Source organism: Lepisosteus oculatus, chromosome 2 (genome assembly GCF_040954835.1).
Source record: "Lepisosteus oculatus isolate fLepOcu1 chromosome 2, fLepOcu1.hap2, whole genome shotgun sequence".
Taxonomy (NCBI): Eukaryota; Metazoa; Chordata; class Actinopteri; order Semionotiformes; family Lepisosteidae; genus Lepisosteus; species Lepisosteus oculatus.
Window position 1 is genome coordinate 11,695,893 of NC_090697.1, and position 14,850 is coordinate 11,710,742.

Here is a 14,850-nt window from a genome sequence, read left to right on the forward strand (position 1 = left end):
GCTGTGTTTACACAGCTGAGGTGGCCTGTCTTGACAGTCCTCCAGAAACGGAAAGAAGGGCCTGGGCGTTGCACTACACATGTACAGTGTGGAGGGGGATTGATCTGTTTTTATGAGTGGGTAAGCATGTCTCTGGGTACCCTCAGGGACACGTGAGTAGGTTCACACCTGCAGTGGTTTAGCATGTACAGATGTAGTTTTTAAGTGCTGGAGGAGAGTGGGACTTTCTGAGACGCGCTGCCAGTGTTCAGAACCCTTGGCAGCCGTTTACTTCATTCGGAGGCCTAAAACCTGCGCCTTTGTGCAACACGAAGGCGAAAGGCCAAAGAAAGAAACCGGGCGAAGTTCAGGAGGAGAGGGGCTGTTGTGACTTGGAGATCTTGTACTGAAACAAGTGTCTGCCAGAGAGAAACATGAAAGGGCTTCTGGCGATAATCCAGCAGGCGGAGAGGCACGGTGTTCTTATGTTACCACGTGCCCGCTGTTTCCAGGGAAAGATGCAGGAGAAAGGCCAGCAGCGGTAAATGCCGGCTGACTCATGGAGTGTCGACATTCCTGCCTCCGGTCGTGTTTCAGAGCTGCTCATGATATCTCAAGTAGCGTGCGTCTGATCTTGGGGAGTCGGGGGGAGACAGTGCGTACCTTTAACAGCTTGGGGTAAAAAAAAATGTGTTCAGAGTTTGCGGTATCGGTGCTCCTGTTGTGCTGACGGTACCATCTTCCTTAACTCGTCGCACTGTGCTGGAGGTGGTGGTGTGTTTCTTCTCTGTGTGGTCTATAGTGGGCCTGTCGGGGTTTCATACCTACTTAATCAGCTCCAACCAGACCACTAACGAAGATGTAAGTCTTTCACTGCTTTTCTTCTCATTCCTCTAGGACTAGATCCGGTTTAGTTTTCCAGTTCAGATTGTACCTTTATCAGTTATTTTATACAGTTTAAATTTCAGCATGACAGACTAATAGGTTTCCAATTTAGATTGAATTGAATTTAGTCTGAATGTTCTGCAGGCTTTTTATTAAGTGTTGTGAGAATTTCAAGACCTCTATCATTGGACACATAATTACATTTCCTAGATTAAGGGTAAAATACTTTGCATACCTAAGCAATGCACATTTTTGAACTGTGAACTGTCTTGTTTTTTTATGCTTCAGATAATTTAATTTGTTTGCATGTTCTCTCCCCTTTTGCACTCCACTCACAGAGAACCAAACCTGCAAATTAGAAATCCAAAAGAGGAATGTCGTTGCCCAGGCAGGGTCCAATTTAAATGCCATATGAATGAGAGTTAAATGTACACATTACAAGGAGCTTTTCTGTCCACAAGTGTGTCAGTACATCAGAAAGACCACAAACACCGGAATGGAGGCTCTGTGGCTAAGGATCTGCGCCTGTGGCTGGAAGGTTGCCGGTTCAAATCCCGCGGCCGGCAGAGGAATCCAACTCTGTTGGGCCCCTGAGCAAGGCCCTTAACCCCCAACTGCTCCAGGGGCGCCGTATAAAAGGCTGACCCTGCGCTCTGACCCCAAGCTTCTCTTCCTTCTCTTCCCAAGCTGGGGAATGCGAAAAGACAAATTCCTCATACATAGTGTATGGCCAATAAAGTGATCTAATAAAGAGAGGATGCTGTTCAGTCCAGTGTGCCCGTTTGGGTCCATTCATGTGTAGTCCAGGAAGCGGTACTCCTTGTCCTGGGGGGCGGCCAGTAAGAAACTTGAAACCACCAGAAGGGGGCAGGTTGGAGTAGCCAGTCATGCCCAACTGTGTCTTTGGGAGGTGAACACATGCGAGAACATGCAGACTCCATGCAGACCAGTGCTGCAAAACGACACCCGGTCACGCTGGAGCTCGGAAGCAGCCGTGCTGTCGGATGGGCCCGGTGTGGTTCGGTAAACTCTCTTTCCTGCTTTCAGATTAAGGGATCGTGGTCCTCGAAAAGGGGAAAAGAAAACTACAACCCTTACAGCTATGGCAACATTTTCACCAACTGCTGTGCCGCCCTGTGCGGGCCTCTGCCGCCAAGGTAAGACCCGGCACCCTGGGCGGGTACGCTCTCCCAGGGTGCACCTGCAGGGACCGGCGTCCGAGGCGGGTTTGTCTTCCTTACGGGGCCTGACGTGCATCCGGCGAAGCAGCAGGAACAGGACATCCATTTGCCACGCTTGTGGAAACAGTGGCCTAAAACAGCCAGCTGGAGCCTCATTTTACTTTCTCAGGAAAAAGCTTGAAAAGAAAAACAGTTTCGCTGCTGGGGCGTTAGCCGCACCTGGCTTTGTGAGAAAACGGATATGGGCCCATAGCACACAGACGGATTCTTTACAGAAATGTTCCCCCTCACCTTCAGCTGGTTGATGTTAAAATTTGTGTTTGGGAGGTTCAGCCCAGGAAAGAATATTGGCTCAGACACCGATCAATCTCCAAATCGTGATGGGGAACCACTGCTTCCTCCACTCCTCGACACGCTCAGCTGCGTGCGGTTCAGTGTTAGCGGTGTGGGTTCTTTCTGCTACAAGTACTGCAGGTGTCGACCCCCCACTCTCTGTTGTTTGCCTCAACTAATCAGACTGGAATTACTGTCAACGTGGAATATTTTTCTAACCTCTTCTCAGGACGTGTCACCTGTCCTTGTAGAGGTCATAGCTTTGCGCTACTCAACAGCAGTTAAAATGTTCTACATCTGACGCGTTTAGCATACATGCAGAGCTATACATGAGATTCTTCCTCAAAGCCAAAAAAAGTCTTGAGGGCTGGATTGACATGAAATCATTCTGTTGTGGTTGCACATTGGTGGCGTCTTGATCTAGCTTGAACGAAACCCTCGTTTCAAGCGCTTAGTTTATGAAAAAGGTGTATTTTTCAGCTGACAGGTGGCTGCCATCTGTCTTTCTCCAGAACAGAGACTTCCACCCCACAGTGGAGCAGAGGAGACGCGTCTTAGCAAATGAAATGTTGTGCAGTTTACATGCAAGCTGACCGATTGCCTGCAGTCAAGTCAGGTTCAATACACAGTTTATTCCTCCTGCCAAATTACACCAATCTGGAGTCCCCAGAGTCAGATGACGTTTCTTCCAGACAGCCTCGACAAGTGCCTCTTCCATTATTTCTGTGGTGCCGCAACATAAGTTAAATACTTAAATTACATGTCAATGCTTTATTCAGGTCTGTACGTACACACCGTGATGTTTGTGCAAGGTCCAGATCTGTGTTACTACGTAAAGGACCGTCTGTGGGCCCGTGGCTGACTGGTCATGTTCAGTCATAGTCACCCACACTGCTGTCGTTTTTCACATCCTCACCCGCAGGAAATGGTGCTTGGCAATATAGACGTCATCGAATAATAAAAATAACTCATTCTGATTGGCCGCTGCCCCCTGTTCACCCCGGCGTGTTTTATCACGGCGTTTCTTCAACCATAGGTTTGTAGCAGAGCTCCTGCCATCCCGGTATGTTAATGTGAGTCTTCCATTATTTCTGGATTGACGAATAACCGCAGTCACAAGCTTCTCCGGATTTCCTCGTCTTCCCTCTCCAAGCGGGCGAGACACTAATTGGGGTTGCATTTCTGCTGTGATTCCTGGAAGCTTGTGCTGCACAGAAACGTTAGGTTTTCCTCATAATGCAGTGTTCAGACTTGGTGGCATCTGCTGTACCTTTGGAGGGAAACATTCTTTTAGTGTAAAACTGCATTTGTGGAATTTGATTTCATGACAACAGAGATGGACTGGTGCCCCGTACAGGCCGTACCCCAACTTGTGCCCATTGCATTCTGGGACAGGCTTCGGTACCCCCGCGACTCTGAATTGGATGAAGGGGCTAGAATGGATGTTTCATGATTGTTAACGTACCATACAAAACCTTGTTGTAAAGTTCATAAATCATCATTTCAGGCAGACGTCGATGTCCAATGAGACGTATTTCACCTTTTAGCAAGACATTCTGTTCAAATATAACATTGTTTTCCGCTTTCTTGCACGTGTATCAGTATTTGGACTCTCGACTTCCTTTAATAATCAAGACTTCTTTATAGAAATCTTTAGTCTTTTCTTAGCCGTTTGCTATCCCTAGGGTTATTGCTGTGAATCTGACCTCTCCAGCCCTGATCCTGGATCTCCAGTCCAGCAGGTTTAATAGGCAACCAGATCAGTAACAGCTGGCTTGTTAAATTAATTTACTGACCACTAAGAATGAAGATCTTTTGCCCATAGGGATAACCTTGTTCTTTAATTGATCTGTCGGGTGGCCTGTTACTGCACTGGGGCTCTCTAGGAAAAGACCTCAATATTTTTTGGACTGAAGCTTCTATGTTGATTTTATGCACGGCTTCAGTGTGGCTGAGCTGTTCAAAAGAGCTTAGATGTTGGGCAGAAAGGATCTAGCTATGTACCATCTGCTAGCATCTACAAGGTCATTACCCAAGTGTTTCAACAGTGGGATTAGAGAAATCCTTTCTGATTTCCCTGGACATTCGGGTGCCCGTTGTAATAAGGGGTCAGTCCGCCAATGTTTCTAATCAGTTCTTGCCTTAACACACCCGTGACCTGGAAAATCTAATGATGTTTTCTGTTTTTCTCCTTTCCTTGTAGTCTGATAGACAGAAGAGGCTTCATTCAGCCAGACACTCCACAGCCGGTCCCGCCGTCGAACGGGATCACAATGTACGGGGCGACACAGTCTCAGAGCCACATGGTAGGAGCTCTCCCATAGCGTTCTCTCGAGAGTGACACCCACCTGTTCAACCTGCATTTCTCCTTAGCCACGCCTAGAGGAGCTCTAGTCACGTCTCACTGGTGAGATGGGGGCGGCGCTGGCCAGTCGCACCAGCACAGAGTGGTGCGCGGTGAAGATCCGAGTGGCGTTTCTCCTCCAAGATGACCGCCCGCTTGTCACTGAAAGCCATTAACCTTATCCTGCCGCTTTTTCACCCTGCTGTCTCTGACTTTCTGCTGCCATCAGTGATATTTTTAACTTTTGACCCATTATTGATTCCTTTTGGTATGTCAGAATGCTACTGGGACTCTTAAGATTGTGTTGTTGTGTTCTATGATTTAGTTTTTTTTTATAACAAATATACTTTCTTAGATTCAAATCCAGGCCTGTCTCTTCCCTGTAGCTCTGCTCTGGGAATGTCTTCAGTCCCACTTTGTTGTGTACACTGTTTTGTTTGGTGAGACTTCCACTCTGAGAAAAGCCCATAACTTGCCTCAAGCTGTGCGGTGTGTTCCTCTCAGCACAAGGGTAATTAAATTGCTCCTTTGTGGGTTTATGGCCTTTTCTAACTGCGTCTTTCATGTCGTTCGCTAGTCAAAGCCCATCTCTCGTGGAACAAATATCAAGTGATTACAGATGTATACAGGGAAAGAGGATGTACGGTAGGATGTAGCAGTTTAGATTGTATTATAATAAACCTCTGGTAGTTGTACAGAAATGAAATGGTGGAAGGCTTTTGGGTGTTCAGCATGACCTCTGTAATTGCCCAGTTCAGATGTACAGAGATTTGCTGGAGGCAGTGAACGTATTTTCTGTTTTCTTCAAATTGCATGTGGTAGAGGAGTGAGACACGGCCATTCTCTCTCAATTGGGGGATTGTGCAGCTGTTTTTGAGCAAATATCGAATTGCTTGTGAAGATGACCACATGAGAGAACTGGAACCTTGTGCTAATTCTTTAACTCCTCTCCATCAGATCGTGAAGCCAATCATGGCACATTCATTCTGGGGTCAAACTTTCTCACTTCTTGCCATAGAAAGTCTTAAAAGCCGGTTTTGTTTTCTAACAGTGCCTCAGCACTGCGCTTGAAAACACACACAGCCATGAAATGTAAGAATTTATATATTTTTTTTAATTAAAAATGGGAAATGGCGCCCTCTTTGTGACCTGATGCTCACAGCTCTATCTGAAGTGTCTGTGCCTGTGTCTGAGAAACAGTTCCGGGTGGGTGTGGGAGCGCTTTGTGCTTTCCGTCTTGAAAGGTGACAAGGCTTTCTAGCCTGTTTGGTAGTTGGTAGCCTCTTGATCCCAGGATCCCAGCCAGTTCTTTTTTTGTGTGCTTCGTGTTCCTGAAATGCAATGTAAAACCAAGTTTGTTTTTTCCTTCTTTTTTATTTTGTAATGGTAAAACTTAAAGGCCTCCCCCCCCGCCACCCCCCGGGTTTGAAGCAGCAGCTGCCTTTGTAGAGCCCCAGGCAGATTCCCATGGTCGAGCTTACAGTTTACTTCAACGCCTCCGTTGACACAGGGCAGATGCCAGGCTCAGCCTGGGCACTTGCTTGTGTAGCACGGTCTGCTTTGTGTCACTTTCCACTCTCGGGGCCTGGGGGCACTGGCGATGCCCCGCCAGCTCGATCGATAAGGGTCCTAGAAGGAGAATTAAGACATCCATTCTGCTGTTGTGAGACGGAAAGCTGCACACCAAGCTTAGGTGATTGAGTAATTCACAGTTCTCAGGATCGGGACTTTAATTGATGCTGCCCAGTGTGTGGCAAAGTTGTGTGGGAATTATACTTTTTTATTAAGCTTGAATGAGACATTGGAGACGTGTAGTTGTTAGAGAGATTCGCCCATCAGTAGCACTCAAGGTGTTGGTGTGTTGATAGCTCACAGGACAATGAAGTGCTTTGTAAGATTTTCTCCCGTTTAAAAAAAAAAATGGGCATTTATCACCTGTAACATGAAGCAGCTTTTTAAAAGCTCCTTACTTTATTTTTAGCACAGTCATTTCTGTCTGTATTGCAGTTTAAACCAGGTGCGCAATAGTGCCGTGTCTTCAGCTTCAGGCACGAAAACTGGGGAAGGACATATTACTGACGGCAGAAACGGATCAGTCATCCAGCTTGTATGACGTCCCTTTCTAAACCGAAACACAAAAACATTGTGTATCAGAAGCTTGAATGACAGTCCTTAAGACCCAGCTTTAAAAGGGGTTTAATTATTATTTGAGTGCACATTATTGTTTGATTCCACGCGTGGTTCGTTTTGTTTGCTCATTTTTTGGAATCATCTCTGATGTCAAGTCCACGCCTTTGTAATTCAGACAAAGATCACCTATGGTGGTGATCTCCTGTTTGCACACTTGACCTGCCGCAATTGTTACCCGAGTTATACAGGACACGAGAGCACAACATGTACGTGCATAATCCGGGCCTTAGTTTGTACTCAAATGGCATTTGTTCACAGTATTTGCACTGAAAGGGAAGTTGTCTAAAATGGGCAGAGATTCTGTAGCTCATCTATCATAAAGTTATTTGCAGAGGGTTTCTTAAAATGTCCTTTTGTTTTGCCCAGCACAAAGGAATCCCCACTTTCTGTGGTCAAACTGCGAGGCAGCAAAAACCTTTCTGCTCTCCTCTCGCGTTATGTGTCGGCTAGCATCTGATCTGGCTCTTTTTAACCCCGAGAAATTCCTGTGTCCCTTCAAGGCCCCTCTCCTTTGCATAACTTTAATGATTATAGTAAATCGCAACTCTGTAAAATCAACATATTCTAAAAGCAGAGAACTTAGACTGTCAAAATATCTCCGCTTCCTGGCAACAGTGATGTCCTTGGCCTGTGTTCAGCAGCTCTTTGAGGACCCTGGGGTGGGAGGGAGCATGTGTACGCTGGGAGACCCTGCGCTTCACAACAAAACATGGATGAAAGTCTCCCGCTGTCTTGAGCAAACAGGGAAGGAGGCTGTAAAAAAGGCCTGACTGCTGAAGACAAAGAATGCAGAGAACCTAATGTGACCTTCGCTGGAGGCTCTGAAAGATGAAAGAGATGTTCCAGAGATTTTTTCTCTGCCTCTTAACATCTGAAGGTCCTCTGCACAAGTGCTCATTAAGTGGCATTTTCCTGGAACAGATTAAAGCAAATGTGAATTAAACGAAAAGAAAACAGACGTTTTTAATTCAGCCGTTTTCATGCGAAGGCCAGTGTGTTTATTACTTACGGCACTCACACCTTCAATGGTAGAAGCATCCATTTCAAGGTCTGAGATGGGGAACTCATTCTTCTTTTCTCATTCAATGTATATTTCACCGCAGAATTTAATGTATTTATTTTTCAGACATTACAACTGTCCAACTTATCTTCTCTGTCAGAAAGAAACATTTTTAAAAGTTCAAAGCTGTGCTTCTACATAGCATTAAGACCTAAACGATGCTGCTATTTACCTCTAGATTTATTTCATGTAATGATTTGCCAAATATAATATATGGCCCACTGCTTTCCTTCCTGTGAAGAAACTGCTATGAATTATGAGATGAGTGCATATTTATTAGCCAAGACCGTTTTACGAAATCAGAACTTTCTAATAATAATAATACATTTCTAATTGTGCTTCAGAGGTGTTCAGTCAAAAACTAAGGAGCTGTTTTTCTCCTTTTAGGTCCCATCAGTGTGGTATAGCTATAAATGTCTTGATTTACTATATAAACAGTTTGTCTTTTTGAAAATAGATGATTAATGCTCCTATATGCCATAATTCCTAGTGCCTTTGGTTGCTCTTAAACACACCCAAAATCTAAACAATGTTTCTGCTTCAAAACAGCCTATATGTAATGAACATGTACATTAATCAATGTTGAGGAAAAAATATTAAATGAGTATTGCTGAGACCTACACCTGTGATGTCCTTGCTGCATCACTATCACATTGGTATTCTTTTTACTGGTCAATTATATTGACTCACAAAAATAGTTTTTAAAATGTCCATTTTCTTTTTTCGCTTTTATAGCAACAAAAGCGCTGATACTTCTTATACTATTGCTCAAAGTGTGATACTACTGTGTTGTGTGAAAATATTGTTGCGCAGCACGGATAGCCACCCCTCTGATTTTGCTCGTAAGATGAGTGAGATGTGTCCAAAGATGTTTATGAAGGAATGGTTAGTGAACACAGGGTGTAGGAAAATCTTGCAGTTTGTAGTAGGACAAGACATTAAACTAATGAAATTAGCAGCATTGTAGTTTTCAGGAGGAGATCCCTTGAATATAGAGATGCTGGAAGCAGAGAACATAATTTTATGACCAACATTTGACTTTTGTTTAAGTATAAACGACATCACCACACATTCATATATTTCTAATGCAATGTTATGGATGTAAAGTGCCTTTTAATCATTTCTAGTGATGTCCCTGTTTGTTGAGTTACCCGTGATGCGTGCTTTTTCAAAGTTTTTTAAATCAATCCTTGAATCAACATTTTTAGCTGGGTGAAAGACAGAGAATGTCAACACAAAGACATTTTTGACTGACCTTGGATATACATTTTGACAGACTGCGGGCATAGTCTGCAGTGACAGCTTGAAATCTGCTCCCACTTTGTAAGGCTTTTCAGAATTGTGTCAGCAGGCTGGAGAGAGAAAAGATCTCTTCAGTTTCGGAAGTAAGATTCAAACGAAAGCTGGTGAGTTTAGGTGAGGTTATGTCTTACGGTTAAGGTTGAGGTCTCCTCGTAGTCTTTGTGATTGACTTTACGTGTCTGTTCAATCTTCTCTGGCCTGATTCCGGAGTGGTAACGTCTTTTTGATGGTTAGGGGACTAACAGTGTGCACACTTTTATTAAACCTTTTTATGAATTTGATTCAAATCTACCTAATGCATTGCAGGATGTGAACATACTATCCCTTGATTGAAATTCTTTGCTTTTAAATATGTATCTTAACATTTTGTTTAAAGTTTTTAGTGCTTCCACACATCATCGAGAAAATGTCAACTTAAATGCCAGTCCTTTTTCCTCAACTCAGTATTTCCCATATTTTATTCAGTTTTTTTTTCCTACCTGCATATTGCCTGCAACCTTGACTCATTTACTGACTACCACAATCTAGGATATTGATAGAAATCAGGAAGAGCAGTAACCCTACTCCCGATCTCTATGGTACACCACTATTTCCATCAGTCCAGAATGGACCTCCACCCCTCGTCTGTACTCTCTCCTCTGTATCTCTGCACTAGTTTTCAAACAACTCCCATTTTTCTGGATGCCTACTGCAATTGGAGAAATCTTGAAATTGAAATCAGTCCTTTTTTGAGAAATTTTGTGGATATATATTTTAAAATCTAAATATGCCTCTATGCTCTATTGTCATGCTTTGTGTGTGTCCATTGCTCTCGCTGCTTGCTCAGACATGCCTTCTGTGAATCCGTATTGACTATCCCCTGCAATCTTATTTCCAAACAGGGGATTGTCTAGTTTAGTTCTGTTTCCATGACTTCTTTGCTGTTGCAGTACTGAGAGAGCCTTTCAGAAAGAGCCTGAAAGAGCCTTTTATTATTACAGAGTCTCCAATGAAATAGCATCTGTAGCAACTCTTCTGGCCTTGCTAATATCCTTTGTTTATCTGTGCTTGCAATCCCTTTTCCTTAACTGGATCCTGTTGATTTTAATCTTTTTTTTTGTAAAGGTTTTTTTTCTCTTGAATATTTCCAAATTGATTTATTGAGCCCTTCGGGGTACTGTTTTTTTTTCAGCTTTTGATTTTCCTCCGTCTTGGGATGATCTGTCCTGTGCTTTAAGCAGAATCTCCTTCGGCTGCTGCTGTGCATTCTCTTCCAGTGCCAAATCTGTCCCGTTTCCTTTGACCTCTCGTTCCTTCAGACTCTGCTTTCCTGACTTTGTGGCTGTTTGATTCGGGCTTGGTACTGCGTGCTGTGCCCCTCTCAGTAATGCCTGCTCCCTGTAGCACTAAAAAAAGTTTTCAGACCAGTTGACTTTGGACCACCAATTCCAGATTGGAGGGGAAAGAAGTGTTTTTATACCAAACAATTTATAAGTTTCAGAATAGTTCTTTTGAGGTTAGTGTAATATGCTCCGAGGTTGTGAAGGACCTAGATATTTGGGGAAGAGACTGAGAAAGCTTTATGCTGTGTGGATGACCTGTCTCTCTCTTCCGATTATATTGGCGTGGTGTTTGCATGGCACCTGGTGTGAAGTTCCCCCAGAATGATGTGTTCCTGGAACTCGACAATTCCTCACAGCCACCTCCTGTGTTTTTACAGAGCCTGGAGGTGTCCTGAGTTATTTTTGAGAGCTGTCAAAGAGCTGCTTTGTGCATCTGTACCATGAACCTTTGTCTCCACTGCTTTACCCTGTTGACGTCCTCCAGGCTCTATCGTTGTTTTTTTGGGGGTTTGTGCACTCACAGTTTAAAAAGGCAATATTTCAGTTTAAGCCTCCAAGGATATTTATTTGTACTTGTAAAATATTACCTTGTGTAAATAACCTTTTGTGTAAAAGTCTTGGTTAAAGAAAATGATTTATTTTTTTAGAGTGAGAAATCTAATCTTGTGTTCTGTTTTTTAAATGCATATTTAATGGTTAGAGACTGTTGAATAATCTTCCATCTTCCATGGCCCATTTTCATTTTCTCTGGGGGAGATCAAAGAGAAAGCCATTTGTCATGGGCAGTCACATGCAGTCCTCTCCACACCGGGCAAAATGTCTCCAGTCAAGATTTTAAAAAGCTTCGCTTGATTCCATGCAAACATTGCAAAACCAAATGGTTACAGACCTGTGCAGATTCTGAAATCAAATCAAGAATATTTTTTTCTTGCTTGGCTTTTTAGACGTTTTTTTCCCCCGTTTCTTTCCTTACAGCTATTTTTAAACTCGTAGCTAAATGGTGACATCCGTTCAATAGGCACGGCGCGGTTTTATCGCATTGTGGTTGGTGTTTATCACTGGCTGCCCTTGTGAAATAATTGTCTGAAGCATAAATAGAATTCCGAAAGCCACATTCCTCTTTGGATTCCTAACATCTTTTCGGTGTGGGATATCAGTACCGAATGCCATGTATAGCCTGTATATGTGGGGGCTACATTGAATGTGTTTGCAATTTGCCTGATCATCATTTATTTCCGTTAGCATTCCTCATGTGAAATAATTATGGCTGTTCACCTTGTTAGAATTTGAAATGTTTGGAAAGATTGTGGTTCTTTCTCCCTGTTGCATGGCACAAAATGTTCTGAATAAACATGCATGATGACTGTTGCTCTTCCCACCTGTGCTGTCCTGGTTTCACGCCGTCTTCTGCTCATTGGTCGCATATGTACACAGCACTGAAGGAGCCACCTCCACCTGTTTAATTCCAACACTGCGAAAGAAGGAACTGTCCGCAGGCAGTTCGTTTCGTGTCCCTTGTGTGTGGCCGACTCGGGGTGGAGGACAAGGCCAAGCGTCATCAATTCTGAAGGAATCCATTTATTTTATAAAACAAAGTAGTTTGGTTTACGTACAGGATATCTTAATGAGTGATTTAATTTCCCTTGCTTCATTGAATTACAGTGGATTGCGAACTTCCATTCTGCTTTGAACAGAGACCCCTGTTCCCTGTTCTGGCATCAGCAAGAGCAATGTGGTGATTAATTACTGTGTGCAGCTACTATTGCAAAAATGCTGTTCTGATGAAACAGCAGCCCAGGCGACAATTCTGCATCTTCTGCAACCGATGCCCACTTCTTCTCCAGAACCTGTAATCACATCCACTTCAGCTCGTTATCAGCTAACGCAGCCCTAAACTTGAATCTTTTATCATTTCCTGCGTAGGCTGAGGCTGCTAAGACACCCACAGAAGGGATTCAGTTCAGTCATTATTGTTGCTTCCCAATCTTTTAACAAATAGAAGACTGGCCTTTAAATCCTATTATTGTTAATGGTCTAGATAACCTCTCCTTTGTGTGCAGTTCCACCCCCCATGATTCATTCCTGCCGTGTGATTTGTTCGGGGCATTTTTAAGTAGCCGTTCCGGAGTGAAGTGAATTTGCTCGTAAAGAGCAGCAGACTTGGACGGGCCTTTTTGCTCTCATGTATTTCGAAACGAAATAAGCATGAAGTGTGTGGAATGTTAGTATGGCTGGGGAAAACAAACTGCTCAAGACAGAATTAGCACTATCCTGGAAACATACTTGATAATTTCACCATAGAAAATCCCTTAACCAGGACCCAACAATTTCCCCTTGTTCAGCCAGCGTCTCTAATTGGACTTTCCTGGTTTTCCATGATTAGCATTCATGCGGGGGGGACTGATAGATTTTCATTTCTGCAGTCGGCCACACAAGCTAGAGTTGTCTACACTGGACCTGACAGCGTGTTTAATGCTTCTGCATCTTGGTGCTCATCAGTTTCATTTCCTGCTAAGATGTGTAACCCTGTTTTTTGTACTTCTGAAGAGAGTTGTTAAGATCAGTTCTGTTCCTGCTGTTGCCACTAAATGTTACTACTAACAAGTTTGTTATTAACCCTATGCCGATGATAGTAGTATAAAAGCCTGATACACTGGAAGAATCGCACCTGCTGGTGGACACTGTTCATATCCTGTGTGTTGCTTGAGAAGCTGCTGCTACATTCACTAATGCGCACAGGCAGTGAATTAGTGTGTTTGTCATCGTGCCTCCTACCAGCTCAGACCCCATTATCTTCAGCCTTGACCCTCATAGCTGTGCCGTCACACATTTTGCGTGCTTGTGATGTATGGGTTTTGTTTGCATTTAAATGAGGTAACTAATGTCTCTTTTCTTTTCTTCCTCTTCTTCCCCTTCTTCCCTTTCCTTATTCTAACCCTGTTCTACTTGCCCCTCTCCCCCTCCTTTGTCTTTTGTTCCTGACCGTTTTCCCGGTGACCTGGCCCTGTGTTTATTCTCTCTCCCTCCCGCCCCCATGTCTCTCTCTCTCTCGTCTCAGTGTGACCAAGACCAGTGCATTCAGAGCACTAAATTCGTTTTGCAGGCCGCCGCCACGCCCCTGTTACAGAGCGAGCCTATCATAGTCGCCGACGAGCCGCCGTTGCCGGGCAAAACCTCTCTCGCCAGCCCCTGCGCCGCCCTGCCCCTGGGCCAGCCCACCCCCCCCACCTCCATGCCCAACCTCAGCTACGAGGCCGACCTGCTGCCCGCGCGCCAGGAGCAGGAGGGCCACCACTTCCTCACCCCCGAGGAGGTGCCCTCCCCGCCGGGGATGCTGCCCGCCGGGCTTCCGCTCGCTCACAGCCACACCATGCACCTGTTCGACCCCGCCAGCCAGGACTCGCTCCACGAAGACTCGGTCCGCGGCCTGGTCAAGCTGAGCTCCGTGTGACCCGCAACAAACCCCCCCCCCAGCCGCCCGCACGCCGCCGTTGACTCCCACCTCACACGTACACACACCCCCTCCCCCCCCACACACACACCGTCCGCACCGCTAACGATACCACCCGGGCCGGGCCAAGGAGCCGCGCGGCTCGGACGAGGACAACGGACCCTTTTCTCGTGTTGTTCAGGATTCCACTTCGGGGAGGGGGGGAGAAAAAATCTCTCGGGCGGCGCGGGAGAGGCCACGCCTGAGGCGAGGAAGAGGCCTCTGGGACAGAGGTGCCCCCCCCGCCGGACGCCGAGAGAGCCGGAGGTGTTGGGCGCAGCTGTGAATTTACCCCCCCCTCACAGGCCGAGCTGGGCAGGCCTCCGCAGTGACATTCCCAGAGGAACTTTTTTCAAAGAAAAAAACTCGCCAAGTAACGGCCATGTTCCCGACGTGTCGAGGAAACCACGCAGTATAATATAAACTGCTGAACTTTATTACCAATGCTGCTTTTTTTCTGTTTTATATATCCGCGAGTCCAGCGGCACTATTTTATAAGCGGACATAGCAAGCTCATTTAAAGCCGATGGACGTTGTTAATGCCTTTCTATCTTTGAAAATGTTCCCGACGTTTAGCAGTGCAACTGGTAACTTGATGTTACTGCATCGTGTTGCATATCATTTAAACTTTTTTTATGTTAAGTGTTTAAAGATATGGTATTGTGATGTGCCATACCATTTTCTTCTCCCAATTGTTATATTTCCTGTGGATATTAATAAAATTCCGAGTTTTTATCTTTTAATTTATCCCACTTTTATACTCC

At 44.8% G+C, this 14,850-nt stretch overlaps 1 protein-coding gene across 4 annotated transcripts in view; it reads left to right on the top strand.

Annotated features, from left to right (window-relative positions):
- zdhhc14 (zinc finger DHHC-type palmitoyltransferase 14) overlaps nucleotides 1-14,829 on the top strand; it is a 96,563-nt gene extending 81,734 nt beyond the window's left edge. For 2 of the 4 annotated variants that reach the window (XM_069197166.1, XM_069197173.1), the window contains exons 6-9: nucleotides 738-840; nucleotides 1,912-2,021; nucleotides 4,582-4,684; nucleotides 13,700-14,829. In XM_069197166.1, coding sequence (XP_069053267.1) covers nucleotides 738-840; nucleotides 1,912-2,021; nucleotides 4,582-4,684; nucleotides 13,700-14,047 — 664 coding nt within the window. In that variant the 3' untranslated portion in view covers nucleotides 14,048-14,829. Of the gene's footprint in view, nucleotides 1-737; nucleotides 841-1,911; nucleotides 2,022-4,581; nucleotides 4,685-13,654 lie in introns of all 4 variants that reach the window. The other 2 variants (XM_069197152.1, XM_069197160.1) reach the window with 1 other exon arrangement.
- Nucleotides 14,830-14,850: the final 21 nt, after the last annotated feature.